This window comes from Mesocricetus auratus, unplaced genomic scaffold (genome assembly GCF_017639785.1).
Source record: "Mesocricetus auratus isolate SY011 unplaced genomic scaffold, BCM_Maur_2.0 Super-Scaffold_2245, whole genome shotgun sequence".
Classification (NCBI taxonomy): Eukaryota; Metazoa; Chordata; class Mammalia; order Rodentia; family Cricetidae; genus Mesocricetus; species Mesocricetus auratus.
Window position 1 is genome coordinate 8398087 of NW_024429180.1, and position 25247 is coordinate 8423333.

The 25247-nt window shown below is 38.6% G+C and overlaps 1 protein-coding gene across 10 annotated transcripts in view; it reads right to left on the minus strand.

Moving 5' to 3' along the window:
- Gpc5 (glypican 5) overlaps positions 1-25247 on the minus strand; it is a 1283302-nt gene that overhangs the window by 870195 nt on the left and 387860 nt on the right. For 5 of the 10 annotated variants that reach the window (XM_005079439.4, XM_040747023.1, XM_040746922.1 and 2 more), the window contains exon 6: positions 182-302. The exons of the other annotated variants lie outside the window; for them this stretch is intronic. In XM_005079439.4, the coding sequence (XP_005079496.2) occupies positions 182-302 (121 nt within the window). The remainder of the gene's footprint in view (positions 1-181; positions 303-25247) is intronic. 10 annotated transcript variants of the gene reach the window in all.

Consider the following 25247-nt stretch of genomic DNA (forward strand, 5'->3'; position numbering starts at 1 on the left):
TGGAATCGACTATAAATGGTGATGGCTCAAGAAAGTAGTTCTGGAACCCTATATAAAAATTATTTCAAATATCAATTCAGGTAGGATACTAAACACACTCAGGAAAATTATCAAATATTTTGAAAGAAATCACCCTTTATTTAAAGTTGAGTACGTCCGTGAAAACCGAGACGGCACTTACCTGGATAACATGCTTCAGTTTATCAACAATCTGATTGATCACAGGGTCAGCTCCTCGGACTCTGACTTCGGGATTTCCAGACTGGGCTTTCATTCCGTTTCCAACCACACGTTGAGCATAGCTGACAGAGTGAAAGAAAGAGTTATGTCTTGGAGACCCGGGCAGCAGCAGCCTTCAGATATGCTTGAGACATTTGGGCTCAGAATTTCATTCTCTGGGAATAGACACCAGGGCTGTGCTTCTCAAAATATAGAGGGATAAACTCTCTTACCATTCTACTGAGGCAGAGTGTTTATAGTGAAAATAGAAAAAAAAACGTTTTTAACAACATGATAAAAATGATAAAACATGCTGGTGTGAGTGTGTGCATGTGTGGGGAGGGGCATGTGCACATATGTGCACACACACAAGTGAGATGTTAATAATTCCAAATAAATAACATATGTCTACAGCCACATTTTCTGCATAATTTACTTTAGCAGCATTTAGAGATGACCCAGCGCAAGTATATATATTCAAACACAAATATATTTTACACATACATATACATGCATTTAGATACACAGCCAAAATAATTAACTTTATAATGACCTAAAATCCACAGATTTTTTGTACATACAGAAAATAATACACTTTCATTAAACATGTTTTGCAAACATTAGTGATGGGATGATTTCATAGGCAGTAGAGCATACTAGAATGTCTGCAGCCTTCACCAAATGACAGTAATGTAATATCAACTTGTTATTCAAGAAAATATTTATTCCTAAATATATCAATTCCTACTCAGCTTTCTGTACAAATAGACTAAACAAAAAAGAGGTATAATTCTTGATCTCACAATGCTCATTAACAACCTGCAAATGTAAAATGCCAAGGCCGATCAAATAATCTATTGGCGCATTCATTCACTACATTTTTTTCACTAGATTTCAAAGTTACCGAGTAGAATCCAGCTACATGATTGCACTTGTTTTCAGACAATATACTGCAGCCTTATAAGCCAACTGAGCAGTCAAATGCACTACTGTGGAGTAATAGGGAAGCACTGTACATAGCACACAGCAACTGTAAAGCAACTAAAACACAGGCGGCGTGCACTAGAAATATGGGGAAGTCTGTCTGGGAAAGCAGGAAGGAATAAGTATTAAGTGAGATGCTAACACAGGAAATACTAAGTAAGAATGGATCTTCATGGAATGGTTAATGAGATTTCTGGAACAAAGAATAGCGTTCTTGAAAGGACGACATAAAAAGCATGTGGATAACATACATAGGGGAGAACCTTCAGGCCTCTGTCTGCACAGGGAAGGAACCAGCTGCTGCTGGGAGCTTCTCTCCTCTGTGAGTAAAACCACCTCTAGTAATGTTTTTTTCTTTTTACGTTGCAACAGTAAGAAAGCTATAGGGACTTCTCCACAGAGATGCTCACATCATTTTACTCATTTTCCTTCCTTCTTTCTGAAGAGTTTGTCACAACTGTTAACATACCTTCTCCCAAAAAATTCTAAATGAAGTTTAAAATAAAAAAAGACCCCCTAAATCTGGGTGTCAGTGAGGAGGCCTAGGGAATCTATTGAGCCTTGGGCAGCAGATCAGTACCCATCCCAAGTATACACACGGACTTTGGACTCCCATAGAACAATGTGAGGTGCACTCTCACCCTGAACTCTTGGGGAAGAGTCTAGGCCCTGCCCTATATGAAATGACAGACTATGGACACCCCCATGGAGGGCCTCACCCTCCCTGGGGGAATGAGGGGATAACGGGGGGGGGTTGGAGGGAGGGCACGGGAGGAGGGGAGGGAATGGGAGAGGGACCTGGAACTGACTTGTGAAGCAACCTCGTTTCTTATCTAAATTTAAACTGGAAAAAATAGAAAAAAAGAAATAAGATGCTTAGAAATAAAAAAAAAACAGTCTTTCAAAACTGTTCCACTCTTATGAGCACAGGCATATGCAACAAGTTTAAGGAATTTGCATCTCAAAATGAGGATTAAACAATCCTTAACTGTATTAAATAACAGAAACTCTGACACTGATAATGCTAGCTAGATACAAATAGTGTAATATTAATCTGTGGCTGGCAACTGTTTAAATCTTGATATGTTCAAAACAATCTGGAACTCACTTTTTTGTGTGTGTGCAGTCACAATAGCGCTTAGCAGTGCTTTCCCGGTATCCACTGGGGATTGGGAAGTATATGCCAGCAGACAGAAGGAGAAGGTGTGAAGGCATCCTCTTCTTAAACACCAAGGAGCCAATTAGCTGATCAAGTCAAGAGTCTTGTCACTGCAGTTTCTTCAAAATATAGAATGCGGTTTCTTGGAATGTGGTTTCATGCCCCTCCCAGATATAAGGGGTAAGATAGAAGCGAGTTTACTGAAGATTATTCATTACTACTGGCTACTGATATTTGTTTTTACGCCTGTATGGGAAAACATGTTTTCTGTCACATACAACTTGTCCTTGTGTTTGTACCCTTTAATCATGTGACTCCTCTTAACCCTGAAAGCATAAATTGTATGATGCTCTGAATAAAGTTGGCTATTTCGTGAGTTTAGTTTGCCTCATTTACGGCTCCATTCTCCCTGGTCCCACCATCAACTAGATCTGTAAACAAAATACATAACATAATAATTGTGATTCACACATTTCTTTAGTTATTCGATGTGGTGACTGTCAATTCACCATTAGAATGCTGTTCAATGATCATGAATTTGGGTTTAATTGATCTAAAAGAAACAAGAAGCACAGAAGTATAAAGTTATCTGCAGTTTCAGTAAAATGTCTATTTTTACATCTGGTCCTCAGTTACTGAGACAGTTGGGATGGAAAGGCAGGTTCAACATTTAGAATCAGAACTTCTCCAAAAGCTAAATTTGTCCGAGAATTCTCCAGAGCCCTTGGGAAATCTTCCTCCTAGTTTCTTCTTCTCTCATTTTCACTCTGAGTCAGACCAGGAAGTATTTTAACATGCAATGATAGGCCTTAGTGGTAACCTGAGGAATTGCATGCTTTTTTGTGTTTTATTACCACTATGATACAGCTAACTATACAAGTCCAGTTACAGAATCATAAGTTCAGCTACTCTATTATTAAATATTTGAGTTACCTCCTCTAATTATTATTTTGATTGTAAAATCATTACAAAATGATATTAAAAATTAAAGTAGAATATGATTTATTGAAAGCAGTTGTTTTTTCTTGTTTTATAAGAATGACAGTCTGACATAGTTTAATATTCACATTAAAATGGTTCAAGTACAGGAATATATTTAAAGAACAGCTTGTTCTCATCAACAAGGATAAAGGCAAGCACACACACACACATATTCACTAAAACATACAACACACAAACACACATGGAACATACACACACATATACATAAAACAAACAAACACATATACTTACACACACACTAAGACACACTATAAAAGAATAATTGTTGATTAACAAGACGTAAGTCTGTGTTGGGCACTTATGACACAAATGAAATGCTGGTAAGTCTACATACAGTGGCTGTATGTATGACTGACTTTATGAGACAGAATTATGGGAATAAGTAGGAAGTATTCACTTGACTCCTAACTTAACCAGAAATTCCTTTTTGCATTCCTACAGTCATAACCACTGATAGATACTAATTTTATAGAATTCAATATAATTTGACTCAGATCCACTTCAGAATTATAATATTATGATGTATAGTTACCACGATTGATAATAACAGAATTTGGCACTGGGTTATAAGCAACTTAAAATGATCTAACATAGGCATGGTACAGGATGCAAGGTGCAGTGGCGATTCCAGATGAGTAACACACTTGATCAGGCGTTTATCTTTACCAAAACTGCAGTACATATGAGCTGTTACAAACCAAAAGTGGAAACCTAATTTCTGATGTTATTTTTGTTGTTTCTACTAAATTTTTGCATGACTGATTTTGTGGTTTTATATTCCTTTCATGTCTAGAATCCTAAGTGTCAAACATTGCTACAAGATAAAATTCTGGATTTACAGTTGGGCCAATAAATGTGTTGCTGTCTGTAACCTGGGAGGAAACACAGGCTATAAACTATACTGTGGATATTCTTCAGTGAGTTCCTTGTAAAATAATAAATTACTTTAAAACTCTCTTTTGCATCTCTTTCTATTTCTGATAGTAAATATGGTGTAAATACTGGCGATTTGGCTGGAGAATCCCGCTTATAGTCTTGGGTTATACTGAATACCGTTGCTGAGTGCTGTTCTCTGAACATTTGGTCTATACAACAATTTTCTCTACATGAAAAGTCCTAATCTTTGAAACCTTAGCCTAAAAAGAACTCTTATGACTGACTTTATGAGACAGATTTATGGTAATAACCTTTCATGGTAGATTGAGGCTCACAGAACTTTAGAGAATAAAGATAAAGTAGAGTCAATTTGCAAAGATTAAACTCTTTATGGTTTCACATCGTTACTTCAATTGTTAAGACAGATAACCAGTTTTAATCTACTAGTTGCTATTTATTTAGTTTTTTAATTACATGTTAATCTAATTATGAACATTTTATCTCTGATTTTACTGAAGTGAAAAATAAATATAATTGAGATTATATGCTTGGTATTGTTATTAGTTACAAATAAATCCTGTTATAGATATATTTTGGGATACGTTTTAGATGGGTATAGTTAATGTTTTTTTTAAGTCAGTATATGCTTTACTTACAATGAACTTTTGGTATATCACTGAGATAAATCAATTAAGAAAATGTACATTTAAAATGATTCAGAAAGCATTAACTCATTAAAAAATGTGCATGAATCAGACTTCAGCCTCATTTTGTTTGGCAAGACGTGCATCGCAATTGCCAGGTTGACCATGAGAAGCACAGGTAAGCAATTTCATAATGGTTTGTAAAAGAAGCAGCTGTGTGAACCAGAGAGAACATATTTCATCACAAGAACCATCTGCACCATTTGGAGTGAGCAGGAAGCTAACACTTCAGAAAACATTACACAGGGCTGGGCATACGGTGACATATGAAGAAATACTATAGATATATCACATTAGGTAAAATTCAAAGCAAGCTAGAAGTCTAACTTGTAATTATCATCTTTTGACTACCCAGACTAAACACTGTCTCTTCTATCTGCAATCTACAGAATATAGTTGGTGACTACTGAAATTTCACAGTGACTTACATTACAATAAAAATTGTCTTCCTCTGATCTACAATAGTTAGTAATCACAATTATATTTTGAACTCTCACTATACTATTATATGAACAATGTTATGTTGGTTCTAATACCTAAATTAATATAAGTAAGTCAACATGATTCACAGTGTAAATTGAATCTCTCTTCTCTCTCTCTCTCTCTCTCTCTCTCTCTCTCTCTCTCTCTCTGTGTGTGTGTGTGTGTGTATGTATGTGTGTTTATCTCACTGGTAATGGAGACATGATGAGCAAGTGCTCTATCACTGAGATATATTACCATTTTATAACCAATATTTTATCTCAGACATGAAATTCTAGACACTGTTGGAATGTTACAATAGTTTGCATATTTTAATTATAATTTATATCAGTAGTAATTAAATTTTACATAAAAGAATAGTATCCTGCACCAAAAAAACCCCACTTTACAGCTATTTAACCAACAACATAATGCTTACAAACTCAGGGAAACTGAACAACTCACTATAGAATGAAAATTGGGTTGAGACAGGAATTATGAGAGAAAGTCAAGTATTTTGAGGACTCAATGAAAATGAATACACAACATGCCCAAATTTATGGGACACAATGAAGGCATTTCTAAGAAACAAGTTCATAACACTACGTTCCTACATTAAAATTAATTGGAAAAGATCTCACACTAGTAACTTAACAGCATATCTGAAAGCACTAAAACAAAAACAAATCATACCCAAAAGAAGTATAAGGACAAAAATAATCAAACTCGAAGCTGAAACAATAGAAATAAAAATAAATAAAATCAATTAAACAAAGTTGTTTCTTGGAGAACATCAACAATTTGACAAACCCATACCCAGATTAACTGAAGATCAGTGAAAGAATATCTAAATAAACAAATTAGAGAGGGACATATAACAACAGACACTAAGAAAATCCAGAGGATCATAAGGACATAATTTAAGAATCTGTGCTCTGCCAAATTGGAAAAACTAAAAACATGGATAGCTTTCTCAATACACACCACTTTTCAAAGTTTAATCAAGATCAGATATGCAATTTAAACAGACCTATAAACCCTTAGTGAAATAGAAACAGTCATTAAGTCTCCCAGGGTCAGATGGTTTTAACTCAGAGTGCTACCATACTCATAAAGAAGATTTAACGCCAAAACTTCACAAATTACTCAAAAAATAGAAAAATAGAGAACATTTATCCCAATTCATTTTACAGAGGCCACAGTTATCCTGATACACAAATCACATAAAACACAACAAAGCAAGGAAAGCTTCCAAGGCACTGGCATCTAGACAAGCAGCAACCTACAAAATGGGAAAAGATTTTCATTACCTGTTTATCTGACAGAGTTAATATCCAAAATAATTCAAGAGCTAAAGTAACTATATGTCAAGAAAAAATAACCCAATTTTTAAAATGGGGTACTGATCAATACAGAGAATTCTCAAAGTGAGGAAACTCAAATTACAGAGAAACAGTAAGAAATGTCCTAATGCTTAGTTATCAAGGAAATACAAATCAAAGCTACTCTGTGAATCTGTCTTTTACTATCAGAGTATAAAATATCAATAACACAAATGACAGCTCACACTAACAAGGATGTTAAAATAAGGGGAACATGCATCTATTGCTGGTGGGAGTGTAAAATTGCAAAGCCATTTTGGAAATCACTATGTCAGTTGATAAACAGGAAATCCATTCATGTCCATCCAGCTATACTATTCTTAGGTTCATACTTCATACTGTCACAAAGACCCTTCCCATTAAGGTTCTTTGGTACTACTCATAATAGCCAGAAATTGGAAAGAACCTAGATGTCCCTCAACGGATGAATGGATAATGGCAATGTGGTATATTTACATGATGGGGTATTACTCAGCCATTAAAAATGAAATCATGAAACTCTCGGGAACTAGAACATAATCATTCTAAGTGAAGTAACTCTGACCCAGAAAGATGAATATAGCACATATTTTCTTATATTTGGATATTAGCTGGTTAGTCAATGATAACCAAGCTATAGTCCCTAGAACCCCAGAGGTTACTACAGTAAGGAACTGGGTGGGAACAAGTAGATTTCCCAAAGACAAGGAAAGGGTTATAGATGGCTGAAAGGGGAGACTTGAGCAGACAGAGGGGAGGAATAAGAAGATGGCAGAGTGAATCCTGGGAGAGAAGCTAAAACTAAGGGACATTTGTGGAGCAGTATTAGAAACAAATAAGGTAGAAGCTTACCAAAATATATACATGTAGGAGGACAATCTAAAATTAGAAAACTATAGAGTAGGAATAACACCAACTGGCCATCTCTTGTCATCAAATGAAGCCTCCAAAACCTGGACTGAGTGACATTTAATCTGGGTGTGAACCAAAGGCATCTCATGGGAATCCCCAAACAACCCAGGGATGTGGACACATGCACTCATCCCTACCCAGAAGTACTCCTCAACTGATAAGCACTCGCAAATGAAGTCCCATTGGGAAAGCCAACCACTCTTGAGGGCAGGCTGCATGCCCAGAAGTAAATAAAAGGTCAAGAAGAAATGAACTCAAGGGCATCTTTGTCTCAAAGTGTTATGACAAGGATTTTTACTTTCTTTTTTCCCATTTTATATTATTAGTCTGAATATTGTATTTAAAATTTCCCTCTCTTTTTATTCCACAGGTCTTTCAGTTTAGTGTTTCTATGGGATTCCCGAGTGAGGAAACAAGTGGGTCTCTGTTTCTTATGCCTTATCTGGGGCTCTTTTCCTTACATTTGCTTTGTCATATTCTGATGTGCTAGTTTTTGTTTTATCTTATTTTATTATGTTATTATCCCCTAAAATTGTGTATGCTTTTTAATGAGAGATGCAAACAGATGGGAAGGGAAGTAGAGAGGAACTGGGATGAGTAGTTGGAGGGAAAGCCATAATCAGGGCATAATATGTGATTTAAAAAAAAAACAAACAGAGGTTATTTTCAATAAATGTTAAAAAATAAGTAAAATTAACAGTTGCTTAGAAGGTACAATAATTGTAAAATTACAAAAAACTATAGAAATGAATATTTTCATATTTCCTATCAATGTACAATAAAAATCACATGGTAGGGCTTCTGAATTACATTATGTATTAAGTCAATCAGTTTCATTAAATTAGCTACATCTGCCGGGCGTTGGTGGCGCACGCCTTTAATCCCAGCACTTGGGAGGCAGAGACAGGCGGATCTCTGTGAGTTCGAGGCCAGCCTGGTATACAAAGTTAGTTCCAGGACAGCCTCCAAAGCTACAAAGAAACCCTACCTCGAAAAACAAAAAAACAAAAACAAAATTAGCTACATCCATTAGGTTCATCTTAGTTCCCCATTTTATACACATGACTCAAAACATATATTTAAAACCTTTTGTTGTCTCTTTAAAATTGCTCTTAAAGTTAAAATGGTGCTTTAACTGAAATTTTGTATTTTTTAACAATTACTTCTGTTTTATTACTGTGTAGCCATGAGGATGCATAGCAGTCAACAGTGTCCAGCATTCTTCCTTCAAGAAGAAATAAACTTGTAGCAAGAATACAGTACTTGGCATTTGTCTCTTAGCCTACATCCCAATAGATTTCTTTTGTCTGTCTTTGGTGACAACAACATAAATTTAGAGCGGGAATGGACCTAAGAGGTCATTTAGTTCAACTCAACCATCTCTCAAAATAAATTGAGGAGGTATGTTTATTTCATCATTTTGTATGTATGTGCTGTGTATTTCTGAAGGCTTCCGGGACAGCTCTTCATAAAAGGCACCGACTCTATAGAACAAGGGCAAAGGAAAGAATAATGAAAGGAGAGGGCAGAAAAACATATGTGGTGATAGATGGAATGAAACAGTAGCCTTCAGTCTAAACGTTTGCCCTACCTATTTTGCTGGTGAAGGCCAGAAAGAAAACGTGAAAATAAATAGATCATATTATCTGCCAGCTACCCACCAGGAAGAGTGTCAGAATATGTTAGCAACCATAATTTGGTCAATTACTGGTCTCCTACACATGTTTATGAAACTTTAATTCATAGACAATGAATAATATGGTGAAAATACTGATCTTGGTCCCAAGGACCTAATGACGTCACACTCCAGGTGAATGTCACTGATGTCTCGCTAAGTGTAGTTTCGTAAAGCAGTCTCCTGGGTGCTTAGAGTGTGCAAGCTTGACACTTCATGCATTCCCAATCATCTTAGACGGCAGTCCCCTTAGCCTTTCCCTTCTTTTCTGTGTCTCTCTTCATACCTGCTTTTGTTTTTACTTTTTAAAATTATATTTATTCATTTTCTTTAGAAAGGTAGAAGGGAGGAAGGAATAGAGGGAGAAGAAGAGAGGGAAGGGGGAAGAGAGGAGAAGAGGATGCCGAGAGAATCGGGCAACGATTGAAAACGTAAAAGAATGAGATGTTGGAGGTCTGCACTCAGGGAGAGTCTTGTGATAAAGGAGAAGAGCAGTCTGGGTTCTATAATCTGTTACCTGGCAGCCCAGGTGTTGGGCTTTCTGGTATCCCTTCCCTCTGTTGCTTTCACTAGCCTGAGCTTAGCCTTTTATCTTTTTTTCTTTCTTTTCTTTTCCCTATGTTATTCACTATTATTTAGCATGACAACTTCATCTAATGAATCTGGGGAATTATATAGATAGATGAGAAAACCCATCAATGATGATAAACCAGCCACCTACACCATGCCAAAGCAGCCATTTAAAATTATTTTGAATGTAGCCTTCTTTCAGAATTCCCATCCAGAAACCAGCTGAGTGGATAATTTATAAACCTCTTGCTCATGCCTTCTCCTCTCACTGTCCCTAAACATGCATGCTGATTATTGAAATATGCATCGTACCCAGAGGCAGACAGGCTACAACAGGAATCCACCTCTGCTCTGCTGCTCCCTTCTCCCCAGTGCTTGCTGGCTACCCAGAGCAACTACCTACATCAATCTTACCTACAGCACAGAGTGGAGGAAGGCAGCAGGCCATCCCCTTAAAGGGAAAAGAACAAGCTAAATAAAAAATGGACATTTCTTTATATAAAATAATATGCAGAAAACGATATTTTCTGTTTTTAAAAAAGAGAGCAGGACACAGACAAAAAGCAGACAATCAAGCAAAGTGTGCCCAGGCACCCCCTTCAGACAGCGGAGGATCATGCCAAAGCCTCCCGCAGAAAAGATCTTTAAGAAGTACATGACTGACCAGAAGACAGAGTCAGAAATTTTCCTTAAATTGTTTAACTTTGAGCAGTATGGAAAAGGTCATTCTGTTTAGAAAACATGGGCTGAAAGGTACAAAGACAAATATGCCCAGATGATAGTGTGAGAGACGACTCAGATTGCTTTTATAGGAAACCAAACACTCGGGAGCAGATCTGCTACCCACAGAGGAATCCACAGAGGAAAGTTCAGGCAGTAATTTATTCAGAGCCCAGGGATGGGGTGGAGGGGAGAGCCAAGTAAAACGATGACAGAGGAGAGGGCATGTAGGCTGCAGAGAGGAGAGTTTTGAGTCAAGAATAATTTTTGTAATGTAAAATGGAACAAGAAGGACAAGATCTGAAACAGAAACCAAAACTATGAATATTAAAAGGATTGCTGAGTTCTGCCAGGGGCAGGAGAAGAAGAAATGGCAAAAAATGACCCATGTGAAGACAGGAAGTGGACAAAGCCTGAGAACTGATAAAGGAAACGTCAAACAAAGCACAAGGCATAGAGAAGAGAGAGGGAACGTTTGGTTCTTTATAAGTAAATTACATGAAGCATACATCAAGTTTTTCTTCTATTCCATTTAAATTACTAGAAGTTAGAAGACATGATCCCAGCCTGTAATCCTAACACTGTGACCTCAGAGTAGGAGAACTGTGAATTCAATGTTGTCCTGGGCTACACAGTGTTCTTTTGTCTCACAAGAGCAAAATGGATCAATCAACCAACAACCCCAAAAGTCAGACAGATGCTAACATTCCTCTCAGTAAACTGTGCACTCTTCCCCTTCTTATAAGATAGGAATGTTATATCATGAATATGTTTGACTCTGCATTTTAAAAATAACATCAATATACCAAATATTGCTCTAGTTTATTCATGTAAACTTTGCTCAATGACACGCAGTATAATTTTATAAATAGCAAGACAAATATTTTAAGAATTTGGACATTCAGACTCCAAGTACTAGGAGACCATTGATTCAGTAATGAGAGAAGATAATTTTTACATATTCTGTGTTTATTATCACAGTGACATTGGCCAACTAATACTAAGAGAAAAATCACAGAAACATCTAGCCATGTCATATTAACAGTTAAATTATCCTTCAACCCTAAAACAAGTTATGAAAATTGACATAGAAGAGTAGCATGTTCTTCCAAATTCAGAACACTGAGTGAAATCACAGAACCCTTTAAAAAGTTCCTGTATAATTTGCCTAGCCTAGTCTTCCAGAGAAGACTGGTGAAGTGACCACCCTAGAGCCCCATTTCTTCTTCTGGTTAGTACAAAGGACTCCTGATTCCCAGACTCTGCTACTGATCTCCCCCAGCAATTCTTAGGTCGGTGGGAAAAGCTGTCATAATGTAATTTACACCAAATCATTTCTGAATTTAAAGCCTTTCAGTGGCTCCTATCTCATTGTGAGAAATTCCCAAAATTACATGAGAGCCAAGAAGCTACTTACTCCATAAAATGTCACTATCATTTCTTTTCTCTAATGTTGTCTACTGAATGCCCTTTCTCTCCTCACTGTACCCAAGCTGCTCTATCTTTCATGATGCTATTGTAAGAGTCAGGCCACAGAATTCTTATCCAGCACTTTTATAAGAAGTTGTATTCTCTCTTCCTTTGTTGTACTGTTCTTTTTACTAGATCCAATATGGCTTCCTACTTTGCTCTTGTCTCACCCCAAATGTACTCCATGTGTAGCACTTTTAAATGTGGTTCTAAGTAGGTTAAGATCACAATCTTATTAAAAGATTCCCCAGTGATAGATATAGCAAACAGAAGAATCACAACTTTGTGTTTTGTTCCCACTGGGGATCCCATCAAACTCCAATGGGCAGTTCTAGTCCAGTAATCACAAACACAGCCCTGATTTGCCTAATTAGGCTACAAAAACAAACAAAACTGTGTGGATGCATGGGAAAAACACATAGGGATGGAAGGGTAACAAGGTTGATAGGGATGGAAGTGAGACGGGAAAGGTTAAGGAAGAGGAAGTGATCAGAGTATGTTACACACATTTATCAAACTGGCAGATAAAATTAATCAACACAGAAAATAGCAAAGGAAGGAAGAAAAGAAGGAGGAGAGAGAGAGAGAGAGAGACAGAGAGACAGAGAGACAGAGAGACAGAGAGACAGAGAGACAGAACTGAGAGAAGGACCAGGGGCCATGGTAACTATTTTTGTTTTCTCAACGAAAATAAAACTAATTTTTATGAAACTCTTACAGATACCAAATGGTTTCCCTTCAATTGGGACATGTATATAGAACTGAATTGCATTGCTTACAAAGAAAACTACTGGGGAGGTTAGGATAGGAAGATGGGAATGAAATGATGCTTAGGAAGCCAATCCCTTGAAATGACCATTTGGGACAAGCAGTGGTATAATCAAAAGTTTGTAAAACAGTGGTTGGTTGAGAATTTAAATGCTTTTAAAGTGGTAGGTTTCACATGCCATAGTTCAAATTATCCAAGCTGCCTCTGACTCACTCTCAAGCTCCGATCTTCCATTTCTGGATTAAAATGAAACCAGCATGGGTCAGTCGGTAAGCAAATATGCTCCTCAGGTTGCCTATAACTTAATCAAGCTTAGAGGTGAACCAGGGGCAAAGATTTTAAATTGCCAACCGCCTAACATGTGATCTGATGACAGTAAATGTAGTACAACTTCCTTACAAAAAGCTAACAAGTCTGATGAGGAGAGAGATGTGTTTTTTCATTTATAGTTTATATTCCCTCCACTCTTCCTTGTTCCTCCAGATCCACTCCCTTCCTGTCTCTCACTAGAAAAGAACAGGCTTCTAAAAGATAACAACAAAGCATGACAAAATAAAATACAAGGTGAAGGAAAAACACCATCAGTACTGGACATGGCAACCCAACATGAAGAAAAGAGTCCCAAGAGCAGGGAATAGAGTAAGAGACCCACTTGCTCTCACAGTCAGGAGTCCCATAAAAAATGCTAAGCTCACAGCTATAATATATTCTCAGAGGATGTGGTGCAGACATACATAGGTGCTGTGCTTGCTGCTTCAGTCTCTGTGAGCTCATATTGCTTAGTTGATACAGAGAACCCTGATCTAGTGTCCTCTAACCACTATGGCTCTTACAATCTCTCTTCTCCCTCTTCTTTGGAATTCCCTGCACTCTAAAGGGAGGAATTTGATGGAGACCTCCAATTTAGACTCTAATGCCTCTGAATCTTTTCCCATGTGCTACCAGAAGAAAAATCTCTGATGATGGCTGAATAAGCCACTGATCTATGTGAATAAGGCAGAATATCATTAGGAGTCCTTGTATTGATATATTTTTCTTACAAAATTCAAGTCAAATTGCATCAAAGACCTCAACATAAAACCGGATACACTAAACATGATAGAAAAGAGAGTGGGGAATGGCCTTGAAAACATTGGCACAGGAGGCAACTATCTGAACAGAACACTGTAGCACAGGTGGTAGTAAGATCAACAATTAATAATTGAACCTCATGAAAATGAAAAGCTTCTATAAGGCAAAGGACACTGTCAATAGGATAAAGAATCAGCTATGGAATGGGAAAAGATCTTTAGCAACTCCACATCCAACAGAGTGCTAATATACAATCTATATAAATAACTCAAGAAACTAGACATTTAAAAAATCAAATAGTCCAATTAAAAAGTGGAGTATAGATATAAACAAAGAATCCTCAATACAGGAAACTAAAATGACAGGGACACATTTGAAAAGTGTTCAATATCCTCAGCTGTCAGGGAAATGAAAATCAAAACACTTTAGGTTCCATCTTACACCTATCAGACTGGCTAAGATCAATAACATAATTGACAATGCATGCTGTTGAGGATGTAGAGCAAGGGGAACACTCTTTAATTGCTGGTGGGGATCCAAATATGGACAGTCACTATGGAAATCAACGTGGTTGTTCCTCACAAAGTTGGGAATTAATATACCTCACAATACAGCTTTACTACTCTTGAGCATTTCCCCAAAGAATGTTCCATCCTACCAGAAGGACACACTTGCTCAATAATGTTCTTTGCTGCTCTATTCTTAATAGTCAGAAACTGGAAACAACCTAGATGTTACTCAACCCAAAGAGTAGATAAAAAAAATATGTGGTATATTTTTACAACAGAATATTGATCAGTTGTTAAAATATTTACATCTTAAAATTCATAGGCAAATGGTTGGAATAGAAAAATAAATCCTGAGTGAGGTAATGCAGACTCCCACAAAAAATAAATATGGTATATATTCACTTATAAGAGGATATTAGCCATTAAGTAAATGAAAGGGTTGAATGAATGGATGTCCCCGAGAGGGGAAAATAGATTTTTCAGGTAGACTGGGAGTTAGGTGGGGACAGGTACAGATGGGAATAGGGAATCAGGTTTGGGGAAAATGGGGTGTAGGGAGAAAGCACAGGGAGAGATGGCTGGAACTGGGGGGCACTTGAAGGAGTGGGAACACTGTATAGTAGAAACTTCCTGCAATGTATGAAGTTGATCCTAATAATAGAGTCTCAATTGACGATCTCTTGTTGCCACCTGAGATCTCCAGTTTTGGGGACTGGGTTGCATCAATTGAGTTGTTGTCCAAGGCCCTCATGTAAATCCCCCAAACAACCCTAGGTGTTGCTAAGACAAATGTTTGTTCTCTGAAAGCTGACAGTGGGGCTCCATTGGTGAGGACAACATTTACACAACTCATTGAATATGGAGAAGTCAAACCGGTGCCTACATTGAGCTTTCACTCCCTTGTTCTAATCCCTTTAGTGTTTGAAAGATGCTGTGCATGATCCCAAGCAAGAATGGTCGACACTAACCCAGGCCAAAACCTTTGATAATATGTCCTGCCTACAAAGTATACTAGGCAATAGTGGGATAGCATTTACGGCAGTAGTCAACCAATGTCTGATTTGACTTAAATTTGACTCCGCTAGAAGGAACCCATACCCAACACTGCTTGAGCAACTCAAAACTGAATGCTAGATAGCCCAGAGACCTTGGGTAAAACCAAATTCTGCTGGTTATTCTTTATCTTTAACTCACTGATAGCCCCAAGCCGCAGAGGGTAACTTAGTTGAAAAGAAGTTTAAACCCAGCAATATTAAATATTTCTGTTAGGTAGCCCAAAGGGGCTTTGTTTTACATTCCCTTTCAATAAAGCTATGAGGAGTCCAGACCCTGGGTGCCTAGTACTCCCCCCCTTTTTTTAATTTAAATTCTTTTACAAGTCAATCCCAGTTCCCTCTTCCTCCACTCCTCCCCTGCACCCTACCAATCCCCTATCCCATCCCCTTTCTTCTCCCCTGGGAGGGTGAGGCCTTCCATAGGGATCTTCAAAGTCTGCCATATCACATGGAGCAGGGTCTAGAACCTCCCCGCATGTACCCATCTTGCCCTTAAAAGTGTTATCTGTTTTCATATTTATGAGTTCACCAGTTTGAGGGTGGGTGGGCACATGCCATGAACAATCTGAGGTTGACAGAGGACAACTTGCAGGAATTGCTTCTCTTCTTCTATCTTATGATTTTAAGGCTGAAAAGTTGATAATGATATTTTTAAAACTGCAAACATATGAAGCTTAAGTAGAAAAATATATTTAAAAAATTGTCCTCAATGTAGAGAACTCTGGGCAAGGAAATTAATTGTGCCACACACAAATCATCACATCCTTGGTGAGTGGATCTTGAATTAGTTTTAATATTAGTTTCATGGGTCAAGCTCACCAGTTTTTTTTCAAGCTTACCAGTTCTTATTAAAAAAAATAAGAACTAGTTAAGCTGTTTGTTAAATGCTTCATGCTCAATTTTATTAATGAGTAAAAGTATGATAAAACATAACATAATAATATAAAAGCATTAAAATGTGACTTTCTTTCCACCTAATTTTATATTCAAAATGCAAGTCTTACACTAACTCTTGATAAGCATAGTATTGGAAGGGGCACAAGTTTAAATTCAAATATATCAGAAAACACCCAACCCTGAAATTTGAGATTTGAATGTAGGCATAAAAGGCTGATTTACTACTACGAAATATAGGTTAATGGTGATACGACAACAAACAAGTCAGATTATTTGCCTCCTACTGCCATAGATAGAATGCTTTTACCTCCCCCAAGTTCATCTCTTAAAATAATTAATCCAACAGAACAATATCCCAAGGCAGAGCCTTGAGGTCTGATTGTCCTGTGACTAAAGCCTCCTGGGATTTGATGCCTTTACAGTTCCAGATGACCAGGCAAGGCCACTGTAAGGTGGTGGACATTTGCAAACCAAGACGTGGGCACTCAAAGCAAGGACACAACATGCCTGCACATTTATCTTAGACTTCTCCAGATGGAAAATTGAGAAATAAATCTCTTTTTATATCTCATCTGGGATGTTTGGTATGGTAGTCCAAACACACTAAGAAATTTTGATTTCAATGAAAATATAATAAATTTAAAATTTTTAAATAAAATACAATAGCATAAATAAAAAAATCTAACAAAGTGATTAGAATATGCATCCTTACCATGAATGAAACTGCTATCTGAAGACATAAATTATTTTCATTACTATAGTAAAAAATGAGCATCAGAACTCTCCATATTAGAAAAGACTGAGTGGTCAGGAACAGTCTCAAAAACTAATCTCAACTGTAGTAAATTCTGGGTGACCACATATGGCACATGAAAATGGCCAATAAGGCTTAAGCAACTGTACCCAAAAAGGTGAACAATATGATTACCCAGGAAAATCTAAGCATATTCAGTCCCAAATCACAAATGATCACCCAAAGTCTAGATCTGCATATTTAATTCTTTTTTGTCTTTTTTCTCCTTTTTCATTTACCTTTTTACACATGTTACTCTCAGTTCCCTCTCCCTCCTCTCCTCCCCAGGCCACCAATCCTCCCAGCCCCCCATCAACTCTGTACCTCCTCCTCTCCCCAGGGAGGGTAAAGGCTTCCATGAGGGATTTTCAAAGCCTGTTATATCATCCTGGGCAGGGCTTAGGTCCTCCCCCATGTGTCCAGGCTGAGAGAGCATCCCTCCATGTGGAATGGGATCCCAGAGTCTATTTGTATGCCAGGAATAAATGATACTCTACTCTCCAAGGTCCCATATATTGCTGAGGCCTCTTCTCTGATAAGCCAGATTGGGAGGGGGGAGTGTCTGGATCAGTCCCATGCTGGCCTCCCAGTCATCAGTCTGGGGCCCATGCTTTCCCCCTTGTTTCAGACAGCTGCCTCTGTTGGTTTCTCCAGCCTGGTCTTTGCTCATCACTCCTCTTTGCAACTGGGTTCCAGGGGTTCAATTCAGTTCCCAGCTGTGGGTGTCTGCCTCTGCCTCCATCAGCCACTGGATGAGGGTTCTAGGATGGCATATAAGGTAGTCATCAATCTCATTATCATGGGACAGCATTTAAGGTAGACTTAATGGCAGTTGGTGTTATTCTTGTAGATATGTGAAGATCTCACTAGTGCCAGATCTCTCCTCCAACTTATGATGGCTCCCTCTATTATGGTATCTCTCATCCTTCTTTCATATATTCTTACCCTAGCTCAACCTTCCTGTCGCCCATGTCCTCCCCTCCCGTCCTCTCCCACCTTTCTCCCATCTCCTCTGCCCTCCCCTCTACCCCTCCTGCTCCCAATCCAATTAGGAGATGGCGTCCCAAAACCCTTCTCCAGATTACCATGTGTATCTCTCTTAGAATCCTCCCTGCTTCACAGAAAATCAAAGAATAGCTAATTACAATACTCCTCAATGTGTTCCACGAAATAGAAGCAGGAGGTTTGCTGCCAAACTCTTTTTACGAGGCTACAATGACCTTGGTACCCAAGCCACACAAAGACACAACTAAGAAAGAGAACTACAGACCAATTTCCCTCATGAACATTGACAAAATCCAACACCCCTTCATGATAAAGATCCTAGAGAGATCAGGGATAAGAGGAACATCTTTAATTCTTGTCTCCAGCTTACTGTTGATTTAATTCACCAGGTATTCTTGGGCCCCCATTTTCTAGGCCTAAAATAATAGAATCACATTATAATTTGCAACATGTCTCTGAATACTAAGTGAAATTAAACATAAGCATTGCCTCTCTCTCCCTCTCTCTCTCTCTCTCTCTCTCTCTCTCTGTGTGTGTGTGTGTGTGTGTGTGTGTGCGCGCGTGTGTGTGTGTGAAGATATCCTAACAGATACTAGTGGTTATTATTTGTATCCAGAGGGATAAAACATTCATTTTGTGATAGCTCTTAAATAAAGGTGATATGAATAAAACAATGAAAAATACCGGGCCACAGAGGAGACAGGGTTGAGAATGAAGATGCAGTTAGCTGAAGAGACAAGATGGTAGAACTTAGTCTGAACAGAAACAAGAGGTTTGAGTACAGAACAATGAACAGAAGGCAGGCAGATTACGCTCAATAATGTAGTTATTGGTAGTGGGGTAGAAAAAAAAGTCTTTGTAAATTAAGAAGCGGGAATTCTCTTCTAATCATTCATCTACTACAACCTTGTATTTCCTAAAAATTCAATTTTTAATTTTACATTTTCTTGATTAAAGCAAAGACTGTATTATACTTAACATTCCTCTATCTGTAGCCCTATAAATTTAATTACTATTAAAAATCACTTTAATATATGTGGCTTACTACAAACACAACTGTGATGTTCCTCTGGAAAATGCAAACAGAGAAGACATGAAATTGTCAAACCCAATTACAATAAAAGAGAAGCACACAGATTCCAGCCTGGCTGAACTCTGCTACTTTATGTAGACAAAGGGCTTCTAATACAGGACTTGTATGAGCCATTACTCAAGAGACCAGGCCTTAGAGATACAAGTCTGACATTTCCTATTTCCTCTAAAACAATACTGCAAATCTCCCTGATCCCACAGCAGCAGCCTGGATGAGACTTGAGATTACCTGATAATTTCAGAGCTGATGTTTGACACAACACTGACATGTTGAATATTTTGCTTCAACCACAGGAGATCTCCAACTCCAGCCTACTCAAGTCTTGGGGGCCCACACTCAATTGATTCTTTGTTATTGGGTGTTTGTTTTTGCTAGATAATTGGTGGGAAATTAACAGGAATGACAGAGATGGTATGGCATAGGAATTATGAGCAGATGAAAAGCCTGAAAAGCATTAGCAGTTCTAGACAGAGAAGCATGCCACACTAAAGGTCAAATGGTAGGGTTAACCCAGACTTGAATGTTGCATTTCTATTGATTCAGAAATGCAGTATCAGCAAAACCCTAAGCTAGGTTATTTCACTGCCTTTGTTTTCCTTCATAAACTATACTTCTTAATTCTCCACAGCTAATGAAACATTTTGTCATCAAAATCCTAACAAACATCCGACTCAGTCACCTGACTGAGTCACCCAGAAAGAAACTCAATCTATGTGAACAAAATGTCACACATATATTACTTCGCTGTGCAAACATTAAAAACCATTCAAGAATGTAAAGGTGAATGGTGGGATATTTGTTATAAGAGAGGATATACATATTGAATGTATATATTTAAAAAGAAATATGAAAATTCTAACTACAACATAATAAAGAGACAAACAGGAGATCAACATTGCTTAGTGATGTTACCTCAAACAAATAGAAATTATTAATATGCAGTAAACAGGAACAAGTTAAGAATACGTAGGGGAAATGCAACATTTATTGTCACATAAGGTCCCATGGAAGTGAAGGAGCCTTTGCCCATACGCAGTAGCCAGGAAAACAACCACCATTGGAACTGAGGGGAGAGGAGGCATTTGGATCACTGTGGTGGGAGGTTTAAAAGAAGAAAAAATGGCAGGGAGTAGCACTATTAGGAAGTGTGGCCTTGCTGAGGTAGGTGTGGCTTTGTTGGAACAAGAGTGTCAAGTGAGTGGTCTTTGAGTCTAAGATGCCCAAGTCAAGCTAATGGCTCAGGGTCTCTCCTCCTGCTGTCTGCCAATCTGGACGCAGAATTCTCATCTTCTCCAGGACGATGTCTGCCTGCATGCCACCATGCTTCCTGCCATGACAATGGACTAAACCTCTGCACTGTAAGCTGGTCCCAATGTTTTCCTTTATAAGGGTTATCATTCTTATAACACATGGTGTCTCATTGAAGCAACATAAAAACCCCCAAACAGAAGTTGGTACCAGGGACTGCAGTTTTGCTGCAATAGGTCTCACCATGATTTCATTTGGAGGAATGTGGATTTTGGATTAGAAAAGCAGCATCGGACTGCTTTAACCAGAATTGAATGGGTCATCCTAATAGGAACATGCAAGATATCGGTTCTGAGGATGATTTGAACTCAAAAAGCCCAGATCAAGAGGTATCAGAAGGGAAGAATATTAATATGTGGCCTAGAGATTGTTCTTGCGATATTTTGGTGAAGAATGTGGCTGCTTTCTGCCCTTGTCTAAAAAAGATCTGCCGGTGGCTAAATTGAAGAGTTATGGATTAGCATCTTGGGCAGAGGACATTTCCAAGCAACCTAGATTGATTATGTTGTGCAGCTACTAGTGTTCATACTTACAAAGATCTATAATAAAAAGGAGCAAGGAAAAACAATAAAAAAGCATATTGTTTAAGAAGAAAGGGGGCACCAGGAAGTGGATGGAGCAAAGTGTTGTATTCAAGAAGATAAACAGATGAAAGAAAAGCCTGATATTAAATGGAATAAAGGGAGTGATGACCTCAGGGCAAGACACCCTGCCCAGCTAAGATTCCAACTTGTGAAAAGGAATTAAAAGCTTAGATCCAGGCATGATACATACCATTGATGGCAGCTCTCAGGAGACAGAGGCAAGGGGAGCTCTCAGCTCAAAGTCCAGCCTGATTTATAGATCCAGTTTCAGGACAGTCAAGCTTAGGCAGTGAAGCAAACCACTGAAAACAGAAACTTGTGAACGAAGGGGACTGTGTCCCAACAGCTGCAAGAAACAGAACTTGACAGCTTTGGCCAAGTGATTCTTGGTTTTAGAGTCAAAGATAGAAAAAAAGGCTTATGGAATCTCTCTCTGGGACTAAACTGCTGAGGCCAGGCATGTGTCATCATGGGTGTTCCTGCATGGAGGCCTAGAGAGGTCATTTCAAGAAGCTGTGAAATTGAAGCCTGGATTGCCTTGGAGACCCCAAGATGTTAGAGATGCCAGAGCGGAGGGATGTCTGCTGAGAAGAACTGCTAACAGCCCAAAAGAGGTGACTAACTGTGCTGCAGTCAACCTAACGGAAAGGATATTAAGATCTGAGGAGTTCTGACATGGAGATACAGAATCTGGAGTTTGTCCAGCTTGTTTGGAGTCTTGCTTTGGTCTCGGATTTCCTCACTATCCTTTCTTTCCTCCATTTTAGAGTCGTAATGTATATACAATGCCATTATGTGTTGGAAGTATGTGATCTGCTTTTGCGTTTTGATTTTACAGGGGATTACAGTTTAGAGAGTGCACGAATCTCAGAAGAGACTTCGAGCTTTTATAAACTACGGGAACTTTCAAAGTTGGGCTTAATTCTGCATAATGATATGGCCATAGGCCTATGGGGGCCAGTTTGAGAGCCAAAGTTACATTTTAAGTTTTAATTACTTTGCCTAAGAGATCCACGCAACAAAACTTCCTCTGACCGGGAAGCCCCTTGCCCAAGGACAGACACTTTATGAAATGCCGGGGCTGCTGTTCATGGGAGATAACAAGCCCCTTGTTTCCATTCCCCTAAACAAATTGTTTGACCCATCTGTACCAGATGTGCTTGATCACATGTAGATAGGAGGTGTCAGGATGTATGCTTTCCCCTGATTGCATAGAGGCCGGAGGTAAGTAGGCAGGAAATACATCATGAGATACGTTTGCCTCTGACTGAACCTCCTGGGAAACGCTAGGAATCATGGGTTTTACCTTTTTAGGCCCCTGAAAAGGATGACTTAGGGCCATTTTTCTGGGAACCTGGGTATGGACCTGTCCACAGCTCATCCACCTGACCAGTATTTAATTTAAAAAACTAGTTTCAAGTTTGGTTTTATTCTGTGGTAGTGGTCTTTTTCCCCACGGGTGGGATTAACACAGGGGGTGGACTGCGGCGGTCTGAATGTAAACGGACCAGTGGGTTCACAAGGAGTGGCACCATTAGGAGATATGGCCTTGCTGGAGTAAGTGCGGTTTTGTTGCAGGAAGCATGTTACCGGAGGCAGGGTTTTTGAGGTCTCAGATGCTCAGGCTAGGATAGTGATAATCTCTTCCTGCTGCCTGCCAACCTGGATGGAGAACTCTCAGCTACTTTTCTAGGATCATGTCTGTCTGCATGCCACTATGATTCCTGCCATAATGACAATGGACTAAACCTATGACACTGTAATCCAGCCCCAATTAAATATTTACCTACCTAAGAGTTGTCACAGTTGGCAAAAGAGTCAAGAGACAGCCCCTGCTCCCACTGTCTGTCAGGAGTCCCACAGGAAGACCAAGACACACAACTGTCTCTTATATACAGTGGGCCTGGGTCAATCTCATGCAGGCTCCCTGGTTGTCGGTTCAGTCTCTGTGAGCTCCTATGAGCCCATAGTTGATTCTTTGGGTTTTCTTGTGGTGTTCTTGATGCCTCTGGCTCCTATAATCCTTCTTTTCCCTCTCCTGAAGGATTCTCTGAGCTCTGCCTAATGTTTGGCTCTGAGTCGCCCTATTCCTTATACTCTGTTGTCTTGTCCAGTTTTACTACTAAGGGACGTGCTTAGTCTTACTACAGCCTGGTGTGCCATGTTTTGTTGATATCCATGGGAGACCTGCCATTTTCTGAATAGAAACAAAGGAGGAGTGGATGGGGGGGGCGGAGGGTAGCCACTGGGAGGAGAGGAGGGAGGAGAAACAGCAGTCAGGATGTAAAAAAAAAATTAAACAATAAATAAAAGTAAAGTAAAAATAAAAACAATTGCCAAGGTCATGGAGTCTCTTCACAGAGATAGAAAGCCTAAGACTGTCAGTCTCCTGCACTGTGCTTGCTGTATTCAGTTTAAACACTTAGTATATGTCATACAGATATCTAACAAGGAAACACAGCAGCCAATATCACAACTCATATGTGGCAGATGCGGAAGCTTAAGCAAAAGATATTTAATAAGTGACACCAACCTTGTAAGGCAAATTTAAGGACATTCTAGAGGGATTCAAGATGCATCCAGACAATCACTATGCAAAGTGTCTTCCCAGCAATGTAAAGAAATGTACCTAGGTATCAAAAAGGCTGGCTTTGTAGATGCTCCAGGCATGCAGCCGGATTCTCTATTCAAAACAAACAAATAACACTTGAAGGTTCAACTGACAGAGCAGGTAGCTACTTACAAACCTTAGGTACGATTCAAAATAAAAAAAGTAGTGATCAATGAATGAATCTTTGACACTGTCACTTGTAAAAACATTTACTGGTTTTCTAAGTGGAAACACCATTTCCCTTTTGTCCTTCCATCTATGTATCCTTTCAAAATGCTTTTAGAATTTTGAACTTTATAAGATGTGTGTGTGTGTGTGTGTGTGTGTGTGTGTGTGCCCACCTATGTGCCAAGGCTTGCATGTAGAAATGAAGTTCCTTTGACCTACAGAGCCATCGCATGAGGCAATGTCTCTCTCTTTTATTTTGTTTTACCATTACTACTGTATCCATCAATAGTATGTGTTATGTATAATTACAACTTATTGTCTGTTACTAATACATATCCTAACAATATCAAAAAAGTATAGTGACAAGCATATACGCTATGGTATATATAAAATATGGTTTTTTTCTCTCTCAGTTTTGCTGTGTGTGGACACAGAGTAAGTAAATTGCTGTTTCCTTAGCTCAGAAAAGAGATGCCCACTAAACTACTTACAAGAGTCCAAAAACTAATGAAATTTATAAAACTCAAGAAGTCCCTTCTGATGATCAGTGATTCTCCATGTATCTGACTGTACACCATTCAGAGAGCCCCCAGGACAGTGCTTTGGTGAGTTTTCACCTATGCTTCTGTGGCATTTTGGTGACACAACAGCTTTAGGGTCACCCATGATCTAGTAAGGAACGCCAATGATTCATTGGTTCTTGAAGCTAGATTTGGATGAAAACACATCACTGAGCTGTCACCAGTGGTCTCTCTGGGGCAGGAGGCATTTGGTCAAGTGACTTCAGGAAATATTATTCAACAGTGTGCTATGATTAATAAGCTATGCAGCTACAATAAGAAATAGTCTTGAATGTGTATGTGTAATATTCCTCAACTTATCACACATGTACACTGTGTGCACACATACATTTGTGCATGAACAATGTTAAGCATATGGAGTAATGGTCTCTTGGCTGGAATACATAGAAAAACTATCTTTTCAGGTTTATATGTAGCACTTTTCTATTACTACTACTACTACTACTACTACTACTACTACTACTACTACTACTACTATTATCAGGCAAGAGATGATTTGTTGGGAAATGCACTTGCTACCAAATCTATTGATACTTGTCCTCCTCCACACAGAATAATTTTTAATTGTCCTTTAATTTTGACACTTCCGTACTTGCATGCAGTGTATTGATAGGGAATGTTCTGTGTGTATGTTTGTCTTATTGGTTGATGAATAAAACACTGATTGCCCAGGCAGAATAATAAGTAGG